Genomic DNA, 25030 nt, shown 5'->3' on the forward strand with positions numbered 1-25030 from the left:
GTAGTCCAAGTGATCGAAGAATTGTGGTAGTTCAAAGAGTGTGTGTTATATTGATGTCACTGACAACACCTCCAGCGTGAAGAATTTAAATATATGAGTGTTTATTTCTACGCATTCCAGATGGTTTCGCCAACTGTTCTTCATCCAGTTCTCCACATGGAATGATGGTTTGGCGTGGTCTGGTCCCTCACACCATCAGCGTCTAAGCCAGGGGTCACCAACCTTTTCGAAACTGAGAGCTACTTCATAGTACTGAGTCACAAGTTTGAAATGAGAAATTTGCTGAGTTTTCCTTTAGTTATACATTGTTAATAATAAATAATGATTCTCCTCTATGTGAAGACACTGATTTCTCACCATAATTATCAACAATGACAACAAGCTAAGAAACAGATATGAATATTTGGCACTTTATTAATCTCAGTAATTGTTAAATTTTCAGATCATTTCTTACATCATGGGAAAAATGTCCCATTTTCACTATGTTGTACCATGTTTATTAACTATGTAGTGTAAAGAAAAATTAATGTACACATTTTTAAACAAATCTTGACCTATTGACCAAATTTGCACATTTTTTAACAAAATTAATGATCTTTAAACTGGAGTAGTTCAGAGGTCACCTAAACTTATCTAAAGTTTATGTGTCATTAACTTATTTTTAAGATGTTTTAACTTTAAAATCTATGTAAATGCAAGTGTGATTACAAAAAATACAACTTAATAAATGTGATGTTAGATGCAGTTTACAAGTGAGTTGTGCTATTTTCAGAAGAGACCTGCGGGCAGCTTGTGTCGTCCTTGGGGGGCTACCTGGGGCCCGCGGGCACCGTGTTGGAGAGCTCTGGGCTCAGCTTTATTCATTTGTGGTCTGAGCTTATCTAACCTCCAAAGACTACGGACATATTTGTTTCCAGAAATCTTTCTAAATGAATCATTACTGAAATTATCTGAAAAACTGAATTTCCACAGATGCTAAGTATGACCTTTCAGCAATCTCACGTATTTCTCTCCATTCTGCTTTTGTTTAGTGTCCCTTTGGGCAAACATGTCCCATTTATGTGTTGAATCCAATCATTGTTACTATATTTTTTTACATGTTCTAAGTAAATTTAGGCACAGTCAAATTAGGCCATCTTTCACACAAAGTTTGATTAAGAATTTACGTGGGCATTTTCAATTTGGTGCCACCTCTCCCCCATTGTGCTTTTTATTTCCTTTGTTAGAACATCTTTTTTTCTACTTTTAACCAACAGATGAGTAAAAGTCTTTAATGGAGAGAACAATGGTTAAATTTTAATGGTGTAACCCAATTCAGTGAATCCCTGCTTTGAAACAAGCTTCTGAAACACGAGTGAGTTCCTCAAGCGGGTGTATCATGTTTTAGCAACTCTCCAACAAAAACTATAGGCAATCCCTGAAACTGCCCCTCTACATTATTTACCGCACAGACGACAGTCAGCCGTACACGGTGCCGTCACCGCGAGAGAACTACTATATTATAATTTAATGACTCTCCTCTCTGGGCCCAGGTTTAAAAGCCAGACACGGTGCAGACAGAGGAGGTGAAAACAGGGCAGCAGGACAGCCAATGAGAGAAAGGAGGAAAAAAACTAGAGACAAGAGTAGTGGTGGTGTGGGAGGGGGGGGTCAGTCTGTTACATTAATCAGAGTTAGCAGACAGCACATGTGCTTCCGTTGGCCCCACTAGAACAGCATCACAACACAGCTCAGCACGGCATGGGTAACTAAAGGGAAGCGTGAGGAGGGAACACCGTCTGAGCTGGAGTCTTCCTCTGAATGTGCGTTTTCTGTTTGAAACAGTCAGGAGGTCAGTAGTGAACAAAAAACTAGTTTTCCCAGGTATGTGCTCCTTAAACTTGATTGTAAAGAAAACATTACTCTCCAGGAAATATAATAGTTATTATTTTAAAAAAGGGAACAACCTGTACATAGTGTACTCCACCTTCACCCAACAGGAGTTTGGGATAGGCTCCAGCAGCCCATGATGTCAAGTTTGAAAGATGAATGAATGATAACCAAAAATCTAGACAAGAATCTCCATAATGTAAACGATGGATTCTCCTCTTTCAACCACTTTCATGTAGGTTAATCAGGAACTAGTCAAGAGGCTTGAGGAGTTCAAATGATGTGTGAGCTCATAATGACATTTTAAAAGGTTTCATCAGCAGAGATAAATGCCGACCTTCAAGGACAGGGCCTTTGCTTCGTGCTGTACTTCTAACTCACAGACATTTTGAATCATTTTAAAGTTGTGCCACATTTTTAAGTAGATGTTAAGGACTTAAAGAGTGATAGATAAGATTAAAGGGGCAAAAGCAAATATTCTTGAGCAACTAGCAAAAACATAGAAGAACCTAGCAGAAATCGTCCTCTAGGAAAATTAAAAAGAGAACCTGCGGGCATTCATGGACTGTATTTTCAAAGCTTACAGATCAACCTTAAATGGACACTTAATTATGAGTTTTAAACTGGATTAGAACGTGAATGAATCCCCTATGACGATCTACCACACTCACCTGAATTATGAATGAATATAGAGTCTGACAGGTGAAGTGTTGGAGAGATTTGCTATAGTGTGTATCAGGGGAATACAGCAGGTTTTAAGAGTCATATCATGTCTGTGAAAAATGGTTGGTGTGTCCAAAACATGGCGGTTTAGCTGAGGGGACGAGACTTATCAAGGAGAAGAATCGTTAACCTTAACTGGGAATATTCCAGTGATGTAGAGAGGAACATTGACAACACTTTATCAATCTAAGTTTAAAGATTTGTGATCAAAACTGAAAAAATTCCAATGTTTTAATAGATACTAATGTTATTTTCTTCTTAAAAACACTTCAAAAAATATTTTAAGATTAAGTTTTTTTTACAAAAAAAATTTCCACCAACATTGTTGATTAATTCAAGTTTTTCTCTAGTTTCTCATCATTTGTTGATGTTTTTGTTCTTAATTTTCCTCCTATAATCCCCAATTTTTTTGCCGTTTCGCCGTCTTTCCTCGAACTCCTCAGACCAGATCATGTCAGAGGTTAATTGTGAGAACTGTCCCTTCTTCTGCTGGTTTTCCTGCGAGTTCCTCGTGTCTCTTTCACGCCGTGCTTCCTCTCCATTTGGGTGGTGAACGTCTTGTCCCTGTTACACTCTGTGTTCGAACTTCTAAGACAGTCTGTGACATTTGACAAATAAACGGGCTGCATCAGCATCTCGTAGAGAACGAGAGGTGCTCGGCTGCGGCGGCGTGAAAAAGTTCTGTGCTGTGCTGGAGGTGGACCCCCCCCAGTACTATTTGGACCGGAACACTGTGCCAGGACACAGAGAACACATCTTTCAAGTTGAAGTCACTCTGACAACTCAGAAGAAAAAAAACCATCACACTGAGATGAAGCAAAAAATAAATCAATCAAAGAAGCGATATTACCAGGACGAACTTCATGTTCAGACCACAGTGATTACTCTGTTGCTGCTTTGCCACATTGTACGCTTTAATCACACGTTTTCCTAACAGAACCTGCAACAACACAAGCCGCCTGAGTGCAAGATTCAATGGTTTTTCATGAATAATCTATTATTTAGAACAGGTTTCTTTGGATTTTTTTGCTTTTACGCCTTTGTAATCGGACAAAAGCACTAAATTCAAAAACCCTTATATTTTTTAGATATAGAAGTCATCCGTTTGTCCCGCAATATAAAGCAATGAATTGAATTCTTGTTTTTTTCCAACTCCGGGTGTCAAATTTCCTAATGTAGTCTGGTTTTATACTCAAGATGGTACAGAAAGGAGAATGAAAAAAAAAGAATAGAACACAAGAACCTTCTTAATAAATCTATTGTCTCCTTGCAGTTTAACTGAATGATCCTTGGATCTATAGAGAAACAGCAGAATAACTGCAGACGCAAATTTACATCATTAAAAAACTGCTAAAAGATTCACATTTTTACTCACCATTTTTAGAGCATTTCAAACACAGAAATTAATTGTAAAAAAGATATTTGTCCCGAGTGGGATCAGCCATTAAACATCTGTTTCCATTTTGATTTAATCTCATAATATGATAAAAACAAGATTAGAGGATTAAATGCAGGATTTATCTTTAATTTGTGGCCATATTAACATATTTACCGTGAGGAGACTGTAAGATTGTAGAGGATCTGAGATGCTGAATGGTGATGAGGAAAGATAGCAATATTTAAAGAGTAGCTCCAAAGAAAATTGTGGTTTTGATGCTTTTTTAGTATGTTCTTGTGGAATTTTTCTCATGGTGAAGCCAAAATTAAGATCAAAATTTGAACATTTTTCTATTGAGATTGTTGTGAATCAGGAAAAGATGAAAAAAATAAATGCCATTTGGCAAAAACGAATCTGTAATGTAGGTGCCACAAGCTCAATGCTCCGCTCCATTCTGATGCATCCCCTTCAGACAAATAGATCCATGAACGTCTTAGTTTTCCTCGTCTGAGCTGGTATCTGGACCAAAACTGGACAGCTGGATAGCTCCAGTAGCGGTCACCAGTTTTGTTGCACCAGTTTTGTGAGGGCTGTAAGCTAGTGGGAGACCATGTTAACACGTTGATAATGGGAAGTGGAGGCGGGCTCACTTCAATCCAGCAGTTCTGTCTAAAACTAAGAAGTGGATTTATAATGATCTCCTACCGCTTTGCAGAAACTATGTCAGAGAAACTGACAAGTTTTGGATTTTGGCTAAAAATAACATAATCAAGACCAAAAAGATCAAAAGAAGATTAGAGTGGAACTTTAAAATATCAATAAAGGTAAGACTAAAAGGTTAAACTATAAACTATTAATTGATCATGTTAATTTAAAAAAATGTAAAGTTTTTGCAAATTTTGAAAAAAATTGTTCTGAAAAATAATCTTCAATTTAAAGATCAAAGAAGATGATATGCAGGATTATTGCTTTATAACATTGATTCTACAGCATCCATGATGATGCCTTTTAATGACAAACAGGAAGGCAGATCCAGTCTGTAAATGTCCCACTTCATCAGATGTGGATGACTCTTTTCTCTTTGCATTTTCAGAGACATTTCAAGTCCAAAAAATACCTCATTAATCCCTGAGGGGGGAAATTAGAAAATGTGATGTTTGTGTCCTAATTGTGTTGCATCACACTCGGTGTACAGTCACAATAAACATCTGCGGGCCTGAAAGTTCAGCGCAGTCTGAGTGTGTGGGTGGAAAACATGGTGTGTGTGTGTAACCGCAGCACTCCTTCACAGCAGCCCACCACTAAACCTCAGTGCCAGCCCTCTCACAGCACACCAGGATTAACAGCACTTAAATGGGCCTGTTAGTACACTGCCTCCTCTTCGCCTCCCACGCCAGCCATTACACATGGCGCTGCCCACAGTGTTGTGCTCACAACACACACATCCCTCTGTTGGGTTTTGTGTTCCCTGCACGACCCCGGCTACCTAAGCCTCCTCCAATAAACGGTGCTGAAGTGAGCTCAGCGGGAGGCTAAGCCCAGAACATCCACTGTTTCAGAGGTCTATTGGAATTTGAGTAGACAACACATGAAGGTAAATGCCGGCGGAGGTCCTGAGAGTAAACACAGACGGAAACTGTTTCCTCCATTTGTTTGTCTCATTTTCTCAGTCTCTCTCTGTCAAGTGGTTTTTGGGGTACATTTAAAACAAAAGGGAGTATTTAAGCAGTTGGCCAGGAAAGTCAATCACTAATAGATTTCTAATTGAATGTATTAGTGGGGCTGTGTTAGAAGGTGAACAGATAGTCGCATTGTGAATTGTATTTGTTATGTGCAACCAAACAGTCTGTTACACCAAGATGAGTGGACAACGCCAGTACACGAGGAAAGACTAGCCAACGCAGCATAAAACCAGGGCATGCATTATTTATTCATGCTCTGGCCTCAATGAGAAATTCCAAAAATTACTAGAGAGCACCAGACAGAGGAAATGAAACAGCAAACATGAAGAGAGGCCTTTGATCAGGAAAAAAACTATTTTTATGGACTAAATCCAAGTTTTGAACAGACTGACATACCAATCTTTATTTTGTTCAATGAAGTATCGTAAAGGAACCATCTGTATTTATGAAGCTTTTGATATTAAAAGCTAAGATTTGTGTTTCTGATATTATGATAAAGATCTTTATCATAATAGGATGTGTTTGTGAACAGCTGACAGTGCCGTTTGCTCTTGCAGACTCCAGAAAACAAAGGCTGACTTCTGCCTTAGACACAACTGCCCTTACAGGTGAAAAATGGGCAAAGCCATAGGCTCTATGTAGGTGGCCCCCATAAAATATCAAGGTTCTAGACCACTTAGTAGGGTGAAAATGTTTATGCACATTTTTTTTAACTGGCATTCGACAAACTAAGGTCTTAGCGAATAGTCAGACAACACGTGAGTGAGGGTGAAGAAGGTGAGACGTTGTACCATTTTTTAACTATCCAGCACTAGTGCTGTTCATGTGATAGGTGTGGACTCATTAGAAGCAGGCTAACGATTAGAAAGGAGAAAAGTAGGCATTCGGAGTATAGTTTGTGTGCACATCACACTGCATGATTGTAGCATTTGTACCTGATCAGTAAAGAACCAGGACGCGCACCATTAGCCTCGTTTCCACTGAGTAGTATGGGACGAGGAGTACGGGACGGACCAGTTAATACTGGTGAGCGGTTCTAGTCAGTTAAACCTCGCTTCTACGGAGGGGTTTGTTTTCACGTTGCATGCGTGGTGTCGACCGCTAGCACGTCATTGGGTCATTGTAGTGCAACGACTAGAAAAGCAACAACAATGGAGGTCATCCAGCAGTGTCTCTTTCTTGTTTTACTTTCTGTACATCGTGTGTAACAGGAATTTAATGCTTGAAAGAAGAAGAATACCGCCATAAAGAGGGAAACGGAATCACTAGCTTCGCTCTAAAGTGGTGCTTTTTAATGATGTCATCACTTTCTGCCAATCAACAGGTGGTAACAGTGACTCCGCCCCAACTGTCCCATTCTATTTTTCCTTCAACCAATGGGGATCCTCAAAAGCTACAGTCCGGTATACGGTTTAAGGTCCATTTTACAATAGAAACGCTCAAAATACCGAATTGAACCGGACCGCTCAGTGGAAATGAAGCTTTACCGTACCAGTGCCTGGAGCGGGGGTGGACAAACGTTTTGACTCGTGGGCCAAAAAGGGAATCGTGACAGAAGGGGTGGAGCAGGAGCAGATGTGTTAAGTGTTTTGGTAATCCACCTCATTAAAGAAAAAAATAACAGAGTCTGGGCTAAAACCTGCCTTCATTTATATATATATTTTAAAACTTTTTAATTTTCTAATTCAAAACTGATTATTATTTTATATATATATATTTGCATCTGGTCCATATTCCCAAGAATTCAAAAAGAAACAGTCAGAAATGCAACTTTAGCTTTAATTTTCTTAATATATGTCCTCAAACACCAAAGAAATGCCACAAGAATGTGTTCAAATGACCAAAAACGTCATTTCTGTTGGAGTGGGTCTTTAAGGCTTCTTGTACACATCTTTCCTTGGATTCCTCCCCAGCATTTTAATAAGGCTGAGGTGTGGGGGAGTGAACAGGACATTAAACTGCTGCTGTGTTTATAAGCTTTATCATAGAAATGACTTCATCTTTGACTGAAAACACTGAAAGGTTGAGTTTACACTCTGAAAGGATCTGGGGTTTAGCTGCAGCTAAACAAGCTCAAATCTCTTCTCCACTGTTGGTGTTTGTGCTGAGTAAAAAAACAACACTGCAGCGGTCACGCAGTGGGTGCAAACATTTTTCCACTAGTCCTAAAATCGATAACATCCAGGAAGTCCCTTTTGAGTAAAATCAAAAGAGATAATACGAGGAAGACCATGTTTATTTATACAACATGGCAGGCAGACATGCCACATGCCTTATGGAAGTATGCAACTCCCACCCTTTATTGGAAAAGATACGAGTCAGCACAGCATTGTTGCCATGGTACTTTTGTGTGTTTTATCTCAAAACAGACTCAAATGAGAGGAGGCTTTCCGGTTTCCTCCTGGAATCATACGGATTGTTGCAGCACATGAAGTGGAAGATGAAATCCTCAGCAGCAGGAAACAAGTTTTCATGCTTCACAGTTTTACACAATAGCTGGTTGGGAGACTTAATATTTCAATAACTTTAAATGATTAAATAAAAAAAAAAACGTTTTTTAAACGTACCTTTTCCAATCCTTCAGGAAGTGGGTGATTGGGAGTCTTGTGTAGAAGCGCCTTCATATTTTCCTCTTCTCTCTGCTCTGCTTCCACTGATTTCTCATCATCTAAAAAACAGAAAATTGTGCGGTAAAAAGTCGACATCAGACTTTAAAGTGGCCATACAATGAAAAAAAACAACTTTTTCCTCACCATAAACAACCCCAAAGTGGTATTTTGATTTGTTCTTTCATTTCTGAGTAATCCTCTAAAAACCTGCGTTCTCAGCAGCAGCCCCTCCCATACCCACAAAAACGAGCGGGTCCTCACATGCTTACATCACAAGTTGAGAACCGCCCCTTCAGACAGCCTGCTCCGCCCCCAGGCTAGCACAAACACTTTCTCTGCAAAGCTGATCAGCTAACTTTCACCCCCCAACTACAGATGTGTAGACACCAGCTGTCTGTTGTGAGCCTTTTTAGCAATGACCAAGAAATGCTCGTTCGATCTAGCGTTCAAACGTCGTGCGGTGGAATATGCCAAAGAACATTTTAGTGAGGAATCTGCACAACATGTTCAGATGAGTCCTAAAGGTATTTGAGAATGGTGCAAGCTGATGGGGGTTGTTGGGTCCTGGTGGAGAAAAGGGAGCAGACTATTTCCTGGTGGAAAAAGGGAGCAGACTATTTCCTGGTGGAAAAAGGGAGCAGACTATAACCTGGTGGAGATAGGGAGCAGACTATTTCCTGGTGGAAAAAATAGAGCAGATTACTTTCTGGTGGAGAAAATAGACCAGACTACTTCCTGGTGGAGAAAGGGAACAGACTACTTCCTGGTGATGAGCGGGAGCAGACTATAAGCTAGTGGAGAAAGGGAGATGACTATTTCCTGGGGGCAAAAGGGAGCAGACTACTTCCTGGTGGAGAAAAAGAGACCAGACTACTTCCTGGTAGAGAAAGGGAGTAGATTATTCCCTGATGGAGGAAGCAGAGCAGACTATTTCCTGGGGGAATATACAAGCACCAAATTGGGAGAATTGGTTTGAACATGAATTATTGAGCATAAATGGAAAGGTGCGCATGTCTCCAAGACAATGATCTGCATTAAAGTGAAAAGGATTTTTAATACGGAGATTAATCATGCTTTAAAGAGAAATAAAACTTTCACACACAGTGCTAATGAGAACAGTGTTCTCATTATTACAATAAATCCTGAAAGGTTCATCTGATGTTGTCTACATTTTATGACCAAATTTCACAGAAAAATGAACCCATTAGCGATATTTTTTTAAAGTGGATGTTTTTTTTTGTTTTGTTTTTTGTGGGTGACACGCTGAAGGCCAGCTCAAGGATGACGTCATGTAATGGGCGGCACCCTCAAGTCATTAGTCATTTTTGGGGCATTTTACAGCTTAGCGATTCAGAAAAATATTGTTATACTTCAGCATACTTGACTAACCATATACCAGCCGTAATGCGTGGTTATATATAGTTATGGTAAATGCTGTATACTACTTATATTGCACGTTACTACTTTCTATTCACCCATGCAAACATATTTACACACTGAATCTGCTCTCTAAAATCTTCTGAAAGTCATTCAAGTGTTTGTGCGATTAGCTGTGGCGTGTATCTGACTCTGTGTGCAGGAGGGTTTGAATCAAAGTCATGCAGGCCTGACCCAACCTCTGTCTGTTGGTTTGTGTGCCGATCGGAGAACATTGATCCATCTGCTCACCGGATGTCATTAGGATGCAGAGCATCAAGTCAACACTTGAACTCTGAAGAAATTCCCATGGCCGACAAGGAGAAACCTCCAGTCATTCTCCTCTTAACACCCCATGTGATTAACAACATCACAGACAATAAGCACTAGCTGGAAATACATACAAATATTTAATATGTGTAGGAATGTTATATTAAAAAAATGTGAACATCCATAGAATCTGAGAGAGATTTTGTTCAAATTTATTGTAAAAACTTTGCAAAATCAAAGCACTTCCATTAAAAAAAAAAGCTTTTTCACTAATACTATAGCAAAAGCAGTCTCGCGTTCTGAAAAATTATTCTAAAAAATAATTCATATTGAAATGTTTTTAGTTAAAATAATACATTCCTTTAATTTAAACCAAAAAGATGATGAAGAACAGAGTCCGAGAGTGACTTTGGGCTCCAACACATCAGCATCTCTCTAAAGTAACAGTTGTCCTTTGTTTTTTTTTTTCTTTTTTTAATTCTCAGTCATGTTTAACTTTCACAGACCAGAACAAAAAACTTTTACTCACCCATTATCATGTAGAAACAGAAAGTGTAGAAATCCGAGAGGGCACAAGTCACAGCAACTCGACAGTGTGGTCCCCCAACTGTTGCTATGACTACCGTGCAACAATGTTACGTCACGGTGGGTCACAGATGCTGGATGAGCCAGCTTTGACCTTGTTTTTTTACTATACTAAACTATACATTTACCCTTTTTAAAGCAAAAAAAAGTTTAGGTATCATAGTGTTTGTTATGTTTATGTTGTTTATATTCCTGACTATTTTTTATTAATTTATACAAATTGGTAATTGTTAAAAGTTACATTTAATAAATTTTTTCACGTCTAAAGTACTACCTTCTATATGAAACTCACAAGACCCAGTAGGCTATAGCTTTTTTCCTTTAGTTTATCAGTTTTTTTATACAAAAGCCTATGTTAATATTATCGTCAGATACGACAGCAACAACCACAAACTTTATTTGAATGAAAGGCTTTTATTCATTTAATTTGTAGATTTCTCATTCACGCAGGTCCAGGCTTTCTGAGCCCTCTACAAAACAAGCAATAAAATCAAGTCACGCTATCTGATCTCTGAATGCTTGGGTGCACAGGTCACTCGCCATTCTATGCATCTCATTTAAACCTTTACAACAAATGTCAAATGCCCCCAAGCCATTTCTGCTGGGGGAGGCTTTGAGGTCAAACCTTTCCTGGTAACAGGTGTCTGACAGTTGTGTGTGTGTGCGTGCGTGTGTGCGTGCGAGTGTATTAACGTAGATCATCTCGATTGCATGTTATGGGCCAGGAGATAAATCAGCTAGAAGCATTTAGTTGGATGCAAATTGCACCCAGTCAAATCATGGCTTCTCTAATGTGATTCTCTTTCTGCAAAAAGAAGTTTGTGAACATAAGGAGACAAAAAAAAAACTATTCTGAGAAATAGGAGGCATCAGCGTACTCTTTTTCCTCTTCAGAAACCAGAGCATTCTGGAAATCCCTTTGAAAAAGATGTATTTTAGTTCAAGCTTTTTCAATAATCCCAATAAAATCCCATTAAAAAGCTGGATTTTTTTCTTCCGTGGGTGTCAGGCCTATTTTTCTTTTTAAAATGTCACCACGTTCAAAATCAAAGCGATGCATCATTTTAATTCTTTTAACCTTCAGCATTCCCGGCAGCATTGCTTATTTGATTAGTGGGTTCATACAGAAAATCCATAATTTCGTTCATTCCTGGTACTTGTTTGTCAGACGTTTGGGCACTGTTTTTTGGACAGTCTCTAGTGCAAAAGCAAATTAACCTAATTTGTGAAGGTGCATCCAGTGTTTTAAGGGCGCAGAGCCTGCAGGGACCAGGAGCTTGGCATGTATTGAATCTGTTTCCGGCACGCTATGCTATGTGGACAAGTGTATAATGAAGCATGCTGAGAGTAAGCTTGCGTGCGAGTTTCTACTAGAGAGCAAAGAAGGAGAAACTGGGGGAGGGGCATTATTCTGTGCATGTGTGTGTGTTCATTCATGCACGGAATTTAGAGGGGTGGAGGCTGGAATATGGCCCACTAATTTTAGGTTTTGGTTAATATGATCATATTGTTTTTGCAGGACACATTTTGGCTACAGAGGATGCAAACGTCAAAAATAACCATTGTCAAAACAAACAATTCTGAAATATTTAAAAATGGGTTTGTTGTAAATGGTTCTGTTAAAATCAAAATTATTGTCATTTTGACAAGAAAATTTTTACAAAAATTAAGGGAAATGTTATCCAGCATCACCACAGTTCTAAATAAAGGTTTGTTTTTGCACTGAAACGTTCATTTTGCTGTTTTGGAAAATCTAAGCTAAATACTGTTGATGCTAATGCTACAAGTAATTTAGAACACTCGGGAGAAAAAAAAATAATACCATATTTTTGGCACAATAAGACGCATCTAAAAACCTTAATTTTTTATTTTCAAAAGGAGAAAGAGTGCCTTATAATCCAGAGCGCCTCAAGGATTAATGTCAGATTCATGTGGTTACGCTTTGTGAAAACGCTAACGCGGCTAACATGTAGCCTAGCAGTGTTGCAATGTTTGTTTGTGTTTTTTTACATTACTAACAAAGTTGTGAGTTAGCATTGTTACCGTAACTTTTGTTTTACCGGCATCAGTCTTTTTTTATCATGTTATAAACGCATAAAAAACTAAAATTGAGAGTTACAGGCATTGTGAATATGCTAACGTGGCTAACATGTAGCCTAGCAGTGCTGCACTGTTTGGCTTTTTTACATTTTATTAACAAGGTTGGGAGTTACCATAGTTACAGTAAGTTTTGTTTTGGCTGTACTAGACTATTTTTTGACTTCTTGCAAACACAAAAAAGGAAGTTAGGAGTTATAGGTATTGTGAATATGCTAACGTGGCTAATGTGTTGCAAACAAATTCTAGAATTACTTTGAATACAGTTAATACAGTCTGGGTGGCACACTGACTTATCTCTGACTCTTTTGCGTCACCTAATGCACCTTATAGTTCATTATGCTTTATATACAATATGAGTTGGAAAGTAGACCTTACATTTATATATAAGGTATATCTTATAATCTGGTGCAGCCTATAGTGCAAAAAATACAGTACTGTCTTCAAACAGGTATTTAGGATAAAATAGGTGACTCAAAATGATTCAACTCCAAATATTGTAAGCGGATACTGTGAGTATTGTGTACTCTAATTTGCTTTTTTAGTGAAATTGTTGTGGAATGAGTTCCCACACTGTCACAGTAAATCAGTTTTATTTGTCATATACTTGAAATGCTGTTTAGCATCACACCAAGAATTAATACATGTAAATAGATAAATAAATAATTAACTTAAATTATAATTATAGCACAAGATTGGAAGACTGGAAGTCACACAACATTCGATCATTGACTGTATATGAGAACTGGACTGAGTGAGTATGACGTCACCCATAAAAAAATTATTACTTCTGGCTCCAACTAAATAAAGTAAATTCTGTCAATTTTTTTGGCGATACAGATGTCATCATGTTGGAGCCAGATGACGTCAGTCAGTGGTGATGGGTCTGAGTCAACGTTTCTATGGAAACTTTTCTCGCCAATCGGGAGCAAGTCTGTCATAAAACACTTTGAATATTGGACATGAGGGCCAGCAGGCACCACATTCTTTCATTGAAGCGTCTAATTATAACTGTGATAACTAGCAGTACAGAAGAAGAGAAGCGAGAATGATTGTTCTGACAAATATAGTGACTAAAAAAATAGATGTTTATCTCTCAACAGAAATCTGTGAGAGTAGCAGGTACTTCCTATTTAAAAACACCAGTTGCGAGGATTTACGCAGTCCATTTCTCATATACAGTCAATAAAAATCAAGAAAACAATCCGTAACAGTTTTCTCTAGTGTTATTGTCTAGTTTTATGAAAGTAATAGATATTTTTTCTAGTACTAAACATATTTTGGCCAATTTATACCAGGGGATTCAAGACAAATATTGAAAACTCTCAGGTTCAAGGAATATTTAGAGAAATCTGCGGTCATAAAAAAAAAAAAAACAATATTTTTCCATTGTGACTGCAGGTTCAGATGAATTCACAGAACCAACACAAAGAGTTGCTCTCTTTAGTGCTGTATTTCCTTCTGATTGGTTGTACAACCGTGCAATGCTCAAAGTTCAAGCGACCTTAAGCTGCACAGCATGTGTGCTTTATGTGGCCCAAAAAAACGTTGTTGCCTGGTGAAATTCCTATTGTAGTTTTTCCTTTGACAGATTTTACAGTTAAAGCCATTAAAAGAAAAATAAACACTTTTTACAGATGTAAAATGTTTTGCACTGGTGAATGACACCAAAAATGGCTCAAATAAGAAGAATACTTTCCCTTTATGGAACAAGATCAAAAGAAATCAGACATCTTTAGAATGTAAAACATCTTTATTGATTGCATGGAAACAAATACAAAGAAAACTTTAAAAGAACTGAATTCATGTCTGAGGAATTCTCAGTCATCCAGGTCTTGTTGTCACAAGATTTATTAGGACTAGTGGACCTTGAAGGCTACTCTACAAGATGTTTCTAATTGATGGGGAAATCAGGTTCCGTCTTTGTCTTCCATCAGCAGTCAAGCTACCTTCACATGTAGCTACACAAGTTTCTACAACAGTTGATAGTTTAACCAGGTCAAACTTTGATCAATCAGGGTCTCAGATTAGTGACTTATCATCATGTGAAAATTGATCATGGAGAAAAAAATAATTATTTCTATGACACCAAGTATTTCATATATCGGAATAGATCTGTGAAAGAAAAAGACATTTCACCCCAAGCCTCTTTCAACTGTAGGTGGCAGACATGAGCTAGTAAACAGTAAAAACAGATGAAGAAGGAGAAGTAGTCCCTCCCTGCTTGTCCAGTGTGAACACTATGGGCTAAATGTGCATTCAAGAACCCGTTTTTAGTATGTGCGTCACATCCCCATTGTGTCTGTAGCTTCAAAACCACTATCAGGAGTGGTATAAGGTCACCTGACAGCAGTTTAAAAGAATAAAATTGAAGAGAAAAAGCATACATCATTCATACGTCAAAACAATAGTATTTTGTTGTTCAGAAATAAATAAGAATATGTTTTGTTTTGCAATATTCAGAGCTCAAAATCATTATAATTCAAGAAAAAGTATATTTCGATTTAAAAAAAATGGCAATACTTTCAATAATGTCCACAGTAAAAAAAAGTGTTATTTATACACATTCATAGTGTATAAAGACATACAAGATGATTTAAGACTGAACCTTCATAGAACGCAGAGGTTTTTAACACTAAAGAATATTTTAAAAGGTACAGCTTTATACCTTTTAAGGTCATCCATGGTCCGTGTAACTTTTTATGATTCAGTTACACAGCTACTTCGAGATAAAAATGTCAACATTTTATTGACTTCTGTCTTCACTATCTGCATTTTTCCAGACAATACTTACTGCTGTGTTTTTTCTTCAAACGTCCACATGTCTCTCTGGTTGCTTCCACGTCTGTCTCTGTCTGTCTTTTTCTTATCTGACTGCAGCACTATTAAAGTCTGCATGTGTGTGTGTTTGCGAGTGTGTGTGCATATGTGCTGAATGGATTTGCATGGGAGCCAATGGGGTGACCCTGCTCTCTCACGCCAAGGCTTCTGTGGAACAAATAGGACTAGTCGGATGTCGTGACAGCCCTCACATCAGTTTAAATAAGAGAGCTGTGCTGCAGTTGTGTGTGTGTGCGCTAGTGTGTGTGTGTTTAGGCAAGCAGCAAGGCACGCATTTGGTGTGGGAGGCTTTGCGAGGCTTTGTATGTGCATCTGTGTGTGCGTTGTGTGTCAGTGAGCACGCAATATCTTGTGAGGTTTAGTGGGGAGGAAGACATGAATATCAGGAGTTAATGAGCTCGTGGGGTTCACACACATCCACTCACAGACGCTCCACAGAGCTCCTTTGAAGAGGAACAGGTTTGTCCTGTAAGGCCGACCTGCCTCTTTCATAAATGAACGCTGTCGTGAGGTTAAACAGGGTTCACTAGTGTGGCCATGATTCAATTGACATTTAACTGCCACTTTAGATCAAACCTTGTAAATAGTCAAAATATATACATTTAACCCTTTAATTACTCAAAAAAAGAAAAAATAAACACCAAAACAAAGCTTTTTTGACCTTGGTACGGAGGTCCTAAAGGGACATCAAAGTTAAAAAAATTCAAGTAATGAAAAGAAGTACTGTTTACTAAGCAGACCTTATTTTTCTAAAAGTTAAAGTAGTAATCTATTTGCATTAGTGTCTGGTGCTCACCAGAAAGTAACATCCATTAATAACCAGAATTCTTTTTATAATTATCATTTCAATTTTTTGAAAAAAAAAAATAAAAATATCTCTATATTTTTTCCTTATATATATATATTTATATACATACACACATATGTATACATATATATATATATATTTACTTCAGTTTCCCTTTAGTGTTCCGTACCTTGATTTATATACACAATCAATTATTTTAAAACCATGTTTTCTAAATGTTTCCCATTGTCTGGTTGAGCAGGCAGTTAGAGGGTTAAATGTGTTCTTTATGGATTTCTGTAGAAATACTGAAGTAAATTTGAAGTTCTGTATCAGATTTTTATTGTTTTTATAGCCAAATTTTTAATTTTTAATATATAGAGCACCCAATTTTGTTCTTTTTCTGAAATCACATTCATATAAAAAGCACTTTTCTATGTTTTAGACCTTCAAATGTCTTTCATGGGATTTAAAAAAGTTATTTTTTTTTAAAAGTTGTTGTCAGTTCCGCTCAACAAATCCTCAAATCTGTGCTGGCATGCTATGTGTTGTCACGCATTTTTTTGAGTGGTGGGAAAAGTGCCCATTACGATACTGTGTGATTACAGTTTTTCTGCCTGTGGTAGTGTTACTACGTATTCTTATTTTAGATTTATTGTGCTATGAAAAATGTTTGTTTTGTGGCAGAACTAAAATAAAACTTTTTTTGTGGTGTTTAGGGGTGGGGAGTGGTGTATGGGTGAGCCAAAACATTAGAGGAATTAAAAAAAAAAGCTGTAGTCAAAGCTAAATAAAGTGTTACAGCCTTTGTTTATTGTAGGGATAATTTGATCAAACTTTCTTATTTATCAGCAAAATAAAATCTCAGCTTTTTGAGCAGAAATGAAGACTAAAGCAGCGACTCTTGTGGGAATGAATGCCACAGTTTGTAGAAGTGCCAAATCCTGCAGTTACTTGAGTCCTCGCTTGAAATTCAGCTTGGAATTGAATCAAACCCTTTCAAGTCGAATTAAAGCTTAAACAACAAAAGGCTTAGTTTCCTCCTGTGAGTTAAATGAGTGGCGTGACAGCTACCAGATTATTTATCCTCGGCTTTTCAGTCAGATTTAGCATTTGCACATCACTTTTAGTTACAGAGCAGAAGAGGCAAATTTATGCGCGACAAACAAAAGCTCTCCCAACCGGGTAGTTCAAAATAGATTGTTGTGTAAATATGATTTGTGTAAGCTTGCTAGAGAGGCAAATGTAACAGATCATATATGTGAAGCAGATTTCATGTAAGAAGAGCTCTTTGATCTACTTTAACTTTTTAACCATTAACACGATCAATGTCATTCCAGTAGATTTTGAAGGAGAAAAGCGGCGGGAGCTCCCGCCGCTTTTCTCCTTCAAAATCTACTGGAATGACATTGATCGTAACAGTTGAAAAGTTACAGTATGCTAAAAATTTTGTGTTTAAGCGTCACAGGCGACGCCTCTGATGTTAACGGGTTTGATTCAGCAATGTATGCATTTTTTTTAATGATAGTTAAAGGAAAACTCCTTCAAACGTGAGGTGATCCCCTTAAAAGCGGGAGTGTGTGTCACCAAACCCCCGCCGGCTGATGACACTGAAAACAGGCATCGCAGCTGCGTGACAGCGGTAGAGGGGGATGGGCTGCATTTTTGGCTCAGATTGACCTTTTCAATATGTGACCAGTCAAAATGGAATTTATTTTCTCTTTTCTTTTCTCATGTTTTTTAAGTTTTTAAAAGAAAGAGATCAAGAAATCATTTTGTTTTTGCATTTCCGAGTATTTCTCCTTTTAAATCGCGGTTTAAATGCCATTTTGATGTTAGCTTTCATTATTTTCCCAAGAACTCTGCTCTGAGATACTAATGGATTGAATGTATTGGTCACAGCAACGTCTATAAACATTAGAGAATTAGCTAAAAGAATCAGGATTCTGGAGGAAGTTCTGTCCATGAAGATCTTCACTTCCTCTTCTGAGCTGACATACGGATCAAAACGATACAACTGGACATAACTGATATTTCTTGACTTTTTTATGTAGCAGCGGTGAAGATTTACTCTAACGAGTTGCAGAGCTATCATAATCAGACGGGGAGGGGCTGCTCAGCTCCAAAAGCCACGCCCCCTCAGAGGAGATTTTGGATTTAGGCTTCAGATCAACATGAAAAATGGCTTTTTAAGACGTTTAGTTTGTGGGATTTTGGTTAAAAACTTTATAATCATAATTGAAACACAAATATATATATATATGTCATGGGGGGACTTTATGGGAAGTTCTTTAAGCTTGGCGATGGCAGAGCAGGACTCTCATTGGATGGGTGACAGCCAGATCCCCCAAAGGCGCCTACAACTTTGTTCCCCCGGGACCAAAATAAAAAAAAGAAAGAGACAAAAGGGAGGGAAAGGGAGTGGGTGTGTGAATGTGTGTGTGACTGCGACGGAGCTGGCTGTGAGACATAATTACAGCAGATTAGTGAAGCCACACTGAGAACCTGAGTGGGAGCCGTCTGGACCCAGAAACAATGACCTCTGGGTAGCTAGGAGGGATCCTTACAAAAAGGTGTTGGAATGAAAAAAGCCAACCCACTGGTTATCTACTGCACGGTTTGGTCTGTCAGCCCTGCCGTCAGCTCATGAAGCCATGGCGTGATGCACAGTTACATGTACGAAGCAATGACGGGCCGCCGCGATGAATCATTACACAAAGGGCACCTTTTATCACACGCACAAACGTGCCGCGCTGCACACATGCCGGAGCCGTCTTTGGTGTTGATTATGGTTTCTGAAGGCATCTCCAATAAATTTGCTTTGACAAGGCAAAGTCACATGAAGCAGTGCAAGGCTGGAACGTGTCATTATGTTTTCTTTGAACATCTGGAGCCGGTTTTACAAAAGCAAGGCTTAGAAAACACATTTGCAAATGGAGGCACATCTGTGGGTCGCTGGCAAACAAAGGCCCATGAGAAAGCGTGTAAAAACGGAAAGTTGCATTTATGATTATGACAACGGTTTAGCAGTAAAAGTTTTTATATATTGTCGTATACAAAGACAAAAACTCAAAATCAATCTGTCATAAAATAAAGAACATTTCCCATACGACAGCGGGTTTGAAGCAATGAACTTTCTTTTATCCGTCGTAGATATTATCAAATCCTCCTAGATCAGAGAGAGGTTGACAGGCAAAGGCAGCAAGTATTTGCTTTCATTTTCAATGTTCTTGTTTAATAGAGAATCAACAGCACTCATCTGTTACTGATATATTACATGTGGAATAAAGCACTTTCAACATTTTTTTCCATTAGACAACATAAAATATAAAATCTTTTGAAAAATTATTTTCAACAAAACCATAAAGATACCTTGATATCTTGCTTGGATTGGAAGTTCTTGCGCAAAATCCTTATAGTCGACACACAGTAGTCCATCGTCTTTGGCGTAAAATCTGTGGTGACCCACAAACTCTCAGGTACTGTTAAGCTACGCTCACACCAAACAATATTCACCCAACAGGCTTCAGCGACCCCATAACCCTGAAAGGGATATAGCAGGTTAAGAAGATAAGTGGATGGAAGTTAAAGAAAAAACTATAGGATAGATCCTCCCTATTAGATTTGTACTCATTGCTTAAGTTAATATTTGTTATTTCTGGATGCACGGAACCAATTAATTCTCGCTGCTGCCTGACCGCCACGCCTGGAAGTCAAATTGCGCCGCAGAGCTTCAAATCACGTTGATCCATTGACTTAACATCAAAACTTGTTGCCTCTGCTGTGTTAATTGCATTCAGTGTGAATATACCTTTTAGACCAAATTTGAATTTTTCCTCTACCCCTATGGCTTCTCCCTACCCCTCCAGTTGTAGGGGAATTTGATATGCTAGTGGTGTCCAAAATTGCTTTTTTAAGGGGCAACCATAAGGACTCATGACTATGTACCCCTCCGCTGGAGTCAGTGATCCACGTCATGCTGTACTATGAAGGAGAAGCATATTTCTTCACGTGGGTTTACTCTGGAGCACAGAAGCTTACATTTGGTAAGTAATGACTTTTTATTTTATTATGACTTGAAAGGGGCCATACCATGAAAACCCAACTTTTTGAGCTTTTAAGTATTTTACTGTTCATTCCTCGCTATAAAGAACCCCAAAGCGGTATTTTGATCTGAAAATGCATTTCTGAGTAATCCTCTAAAAACCTGCGTTCTCAACAGCAGCCCCTCCAATACCCACAAAAACAAACAAATCCTCACGTGCTGATGTCACAGAGTGAGACCGCCCCTTTCAGGAAGAGTCTGCTTTGCCAGCACCACCCCCAGTCTAACACCAACACCCAATATCTCTATGGAGCTAGCGACGATCAGAAGACACTTTCGTTTTAGATGCAGAATATGGTATATCTCTCAATTGTGTCCTTTCTTCAATAAATTGGGCGGGACCCAAATGCAACGGCAGGCGGAGCTTCAGGAATCGAGTCATTGAACTACCAGGTAGGAAAAAACTCACGAAAATGAATAATTATTTTTTTAGTGTTCCAAAGATAATTATATGAACATATATATGGACAGTTTACCCTGAAAAGCTTAAAATTCATGGTATGGCCCCTTTAAGTAAAAAAACTGATCCTATGTATTTTCCAAGTGCTAGCAGCTACGCTCTAACTATTGATGATGTCATCAAGGGTTAGTGACGTCCAAATTTGAACACACTATTTTTCTATATCTCTCCGTTTGGAGGACTAACCCAAGTGACCGCCAATGTGACCGCCAAAGTCTTTACGTAATTTTAAAAGAGCGAAACGCTGCAGACGATCACGTCCGACCTTTGTGATCTGGCCTTTCCGGCGCTCTGTATCCATTTCATTGGGTTCCAATTTTTGCCAGACACTGGAGCTGAGTTGCAGCACTTTTTGTGAAGGTGGTGCTATTAACAACCTAAACTGTAAAAAATGGCATGTTTGAAAGAGTCCAAATATACAACACAAACTTGATTGTTGCACTTTGAAAAAAATGATTTCCTATCTCAGACTTCTTGCTGTCTTCTCCTTTTTCTCCTTCTCTGTTTCAATTATCATATTTTGCAGGGAAGCAAGAGAAAGTTCCTCAAAATTGCTTAGAGAGCTTAATTAGGAGTGTGATGGAGTCGCTATGTGCTAAAGATCAACACCACTGAATAACACAGTATGTTAACCTCACCCATGACTCAGTCGTAGGGGTGGTGTTAGTTCACAATATGAACTAAATAACAGAAGAATCCTCATGATAGACTTACAGGAATGTAAAAATATTGCCTGTGTATTAAAATATTTACATACATTACATTTCACGCTCAAGCTATCCAGATGTACAGTTTTGAATCAGATACCAGCTCAGACGACAACAATGAATACGTAGATGGATCCTGTTGTCTACAAGCAGATCTATCAGAATGGAACGGACCAGGGAGTTTGCAGCCTCCCAGTGTGATCTACGTAACAAATTAGATCTTTTTCAAACTGTCTTTTTTGTCTGCTCCTGATTCACAACAATTTGAATAGAGAAATACTCAAAAATGTGATTTTGAGCTTCATTTTCCAAACATATGTCCTCTATCTTTTGAAAAATCCAACAAGAACACGTTAAAACACAATTTTCATCTTTAAAATTTCTTTCAGGAAATCACAAAACTGTTGAAAAAAACAACAATCGTACACGACTCACTGGAACCGATTCAAACATTTTTCACTGGTCAAGTTTTAAGCAGCCCATGTTAGTTATGGTGCACCTGCCATAACTGTCACTTCCATGGTGCTCAGAGGCCGTCTAAATGATATGAGGTCCTGCAGTGTGAGAAAGCTTTGAATTTCTGCATGATATGGTTTAATGGCTGCATGTACAGGCAGGAAAGGAAAGGTTGAAGACTGAACCCTTGGGCAAACCGCAGAAATGTTTAATCCTCTTTAAATGAACTTTTGAAGGGAGACATAGAAGTCTCAACCTGCTTCAGAATAAAGAAGTAGCCTAACCCAAAGGGGTTTTTATTTTTTTTCTAAGATGGGAAATAAATGATCCATTTATAAAGAGTTAGATTTTTTACAGCAGTAGGCAGGAAGCCATCACATAACAGCTTTGCTTTATGAGAGTAAGACATCTGTTGGAAGTGAATGTGAAGGCTACTTATAGACTCCACTATCAAAGTCAAAAAGGACTACTTAAAGACACTTAAATATTCAAGTTTTATCAGTAAACAATGCAAACAATCAGACACAAATTCATGTAAAACAGTGCACACAATAAACCTGACAGCATGTTTCCAGGAAACACTGAAAACAGGGCAAAGACAGAAGCGTTTTTCTCTGTAGTTCACTCTGCAAACATGCAACTTCCTTATGGCTTCTGTAAATTCTGGAAACACAACAGAAACCAGTTATTAATGATTTGGTTTCTATGGTGAATCATTTGTTTCACTTCATAAAGGCAGTGAAACTACTGCAATCTGATTTTCATGCGCTCCAGCAACACGTGCTAACCAGTAAATAAATGAAGGATCTTCTGACAATTTTTCTTCCTGGTAAAATGTGACTTTTACAAAACAAACCCTCCTTGTTTTACCAAGAAAACACATTTTTTAAGGGGAAATTCACACCTACCTCATGGTTCAGCTAAAATAAACTAGAGCTCATTTTCCCACATTGGCATGGATCAAGAAAGCAGGTTTGAGTACACTCACGCAGAGTCTGATCTGGACTAATCATGATCTAAGAAAACAGCTTCAGGTGTGAACATGAACCATAACTGATACCGCCCTGGTACAGTGTGACGGGCCTGGTTTGAATCCCGGTCGGGCCCTTTCTGTGTGGAGTTTACTGTTCTAGAATTGGTAGATTGCCCCTAGGACTGGTGACCCTGTTCTGGATGTATCTCACCTTCGCCCAACAGTACCTGGATTAGTTCCGGCAGCCTTGTGACCCCAAAAGTAACATACGTATGTATGTGACTTTGGATGGATGGATGGATGGATGGATGGTGCCACAGCCAGACATCAATGGAAAAACAAGCTGTTGATGTCACACCAGGAGCTGTACTAACCAGAGCAACCAGAAGATCCAGCACATCCCAGATTTGTGGGCATTTCTATGTTTTAGCACAAATACTGAGGATGGTTATGTTAAAAGAAAAATACTAAATACTAAACCCTTGGGTTAAACAAAAATTGAACCTCTTTCAAGACAAATGTCCAAAGTTTGATCATCTTGATAAGATGGCATGGCCACAGGATTGTGTGTGGGCGAAGTGGAGATCAACTGTCCTACAGGTGAGACTTCATCAAAAAACAAGCAGAATGTGTTGAAAAATATCTCAAAATATCCTCTCTTGGCATCCAAAATGACTTTAAGAAATGTGCACATTTGTTTTCCCAACAACATGCGAAGGCTGCTCCCACAGTTCCTGAATTGCTACGAACTGAGTAGTGTGCACTTGCATGGAGAAATGGCATCAGCTGACTCAGAGGTGGCTCGTAAATATCCTGATAATCACAGAGCATAATCATCAACTGGAGCAGGTGTTTATTATGGATGAAACTGGCCTCCACTGGAAGAAGATGCCTTCTCACATGTATTTAATGAAGGAGGAAGTGCGTGTTCTTGGTTTAAAGGCACAGAGAGACAGAGTGACAGTCCCCATCTGTGTTGTAAATGATACTGCGGAGCAGTCTATTGTTCTGAATTAAAAAAAAAAAAAAATATGTTGAGCAATACTCCAATGTCCTTTAATAAATATTTACAAAACATGATAAGGAGGGTTTTGGATCGGTAACGGACATTCTTCAGTCCCTAGGGTGGGGGGTGAGACGTAGACAGGAGTGGGGGTCTCCATATTGGCAAATCCAGTGTATTCGTGAATGTCTCCAGTCCCTAACTCCTGCGAATAAGGGGGGGGGGGATACTGTACAACACTTTTTAGCAGCTAAGCACTTACACAATCAGCATAGATTGGTTGATTCTGTCAAGAGAATCTGGATACAGAGAAAAAATATTGGCGCCGGAAGTCCCTCCCCCAATGGAACTGGCCGCAACAAAAACATCGTTTTAAGCTTTTGACCTTTTTCTATTTTTTTCTCTCTTTTGTCGACCCTTTTTGCCATTTTTTTTTCCTCGGTGACACTCTCTGTCACAGAAAAAAAAACTGCATTTGCAGCATTTTAGCGGCTCTTATTAGCTCATTCATGGAGAAAAAAAAATGGCCTTTCGCAGCTCCGATCAGCTGATACACGCAGAAAAAACAGTTACCATTTATTCTCATTCAAAGGCGTAAAAGCTAATTGTTCTGAAAAGGTTTTAAAATATCATTTTGAAAAAGTTTTCTAAAGTTTAAGACATTTCCACTTACGCAATCGGCGAAAGTTACGATTTCCACCTCTGGCAATAGATTGATTCTGACACCGTCTTGGGTGTGACCAGAGGCTTCTTGATTCTATCGCAGAGAAAAGCAGCTGTACACTTTATGTTTGTAGTGTGTGAGTGCAAAGTGACTATGAGGAGCCACTTTTCTCAGCTTCAGAATCAGTTTACATGACCAATGCATGCTACCCAAATATTTAGGTTTTGTCTACAATATATCCAGTGTTAAAGTGATAAATGTAATGGGACTTAAATGGCTAACACAATATAAAATAGATGTTTATATGTTTTAAAGCACTTTGCATACAACAGAAAGGCTTTTTCTAATTAATTGTGTCAGTCAAACCTCTATATGGGATTTTTTTTCTTCCTAAATAAGAGCCTC

General features: G+C 38.5%; 1 protein-coding gene across 1 annotated transcript in view; it reads right to left on the reverse strand.

The window, feature by feature from the left end:
• lekr1 (leucine, glutamate and lysine rich 1) overlaps nucleotides 1-11126 on the reverse strand; it is a 103398-nt gene extending 92272 nt beyond the window's left edge. The window contains exons 1-2 of the mRNA XM_024278055.2: nucleotides 10477-11126; nucleotides 8220-8320 (exon numbers count right to left, since the gene is read on the reverse strand). Coding sequence (XP_024133823.1) covers nucleotides 8220-8320; nucleotides 10477-10486 — 111 coding nt within the window. The 5' untranslated portion in view covers nucleotides 10487-11126. The remainder of the gene's footprint in view (nucleotides 1-8219; nucleotides 8321-10476) is intronic.
• Nucleotides 11127-25030: the final 13904 nt, after the last annotated feature.

Source organism: Oryzias melastigma, linkage group LG13, assembly GCF_002922805.2.
Source record: "Oryzias melastigma strain HK-1 linkage group LG13, ASM292280v2, whole genome shotgun sequence".
In the NCBI taxonomy this organism is placed as follows: Eukaryota; Metazoa; Chordata; class Actinopteri; order Beloniformes; family Adrianichthyidae; genus Oryzias; species Oryzias melastigma.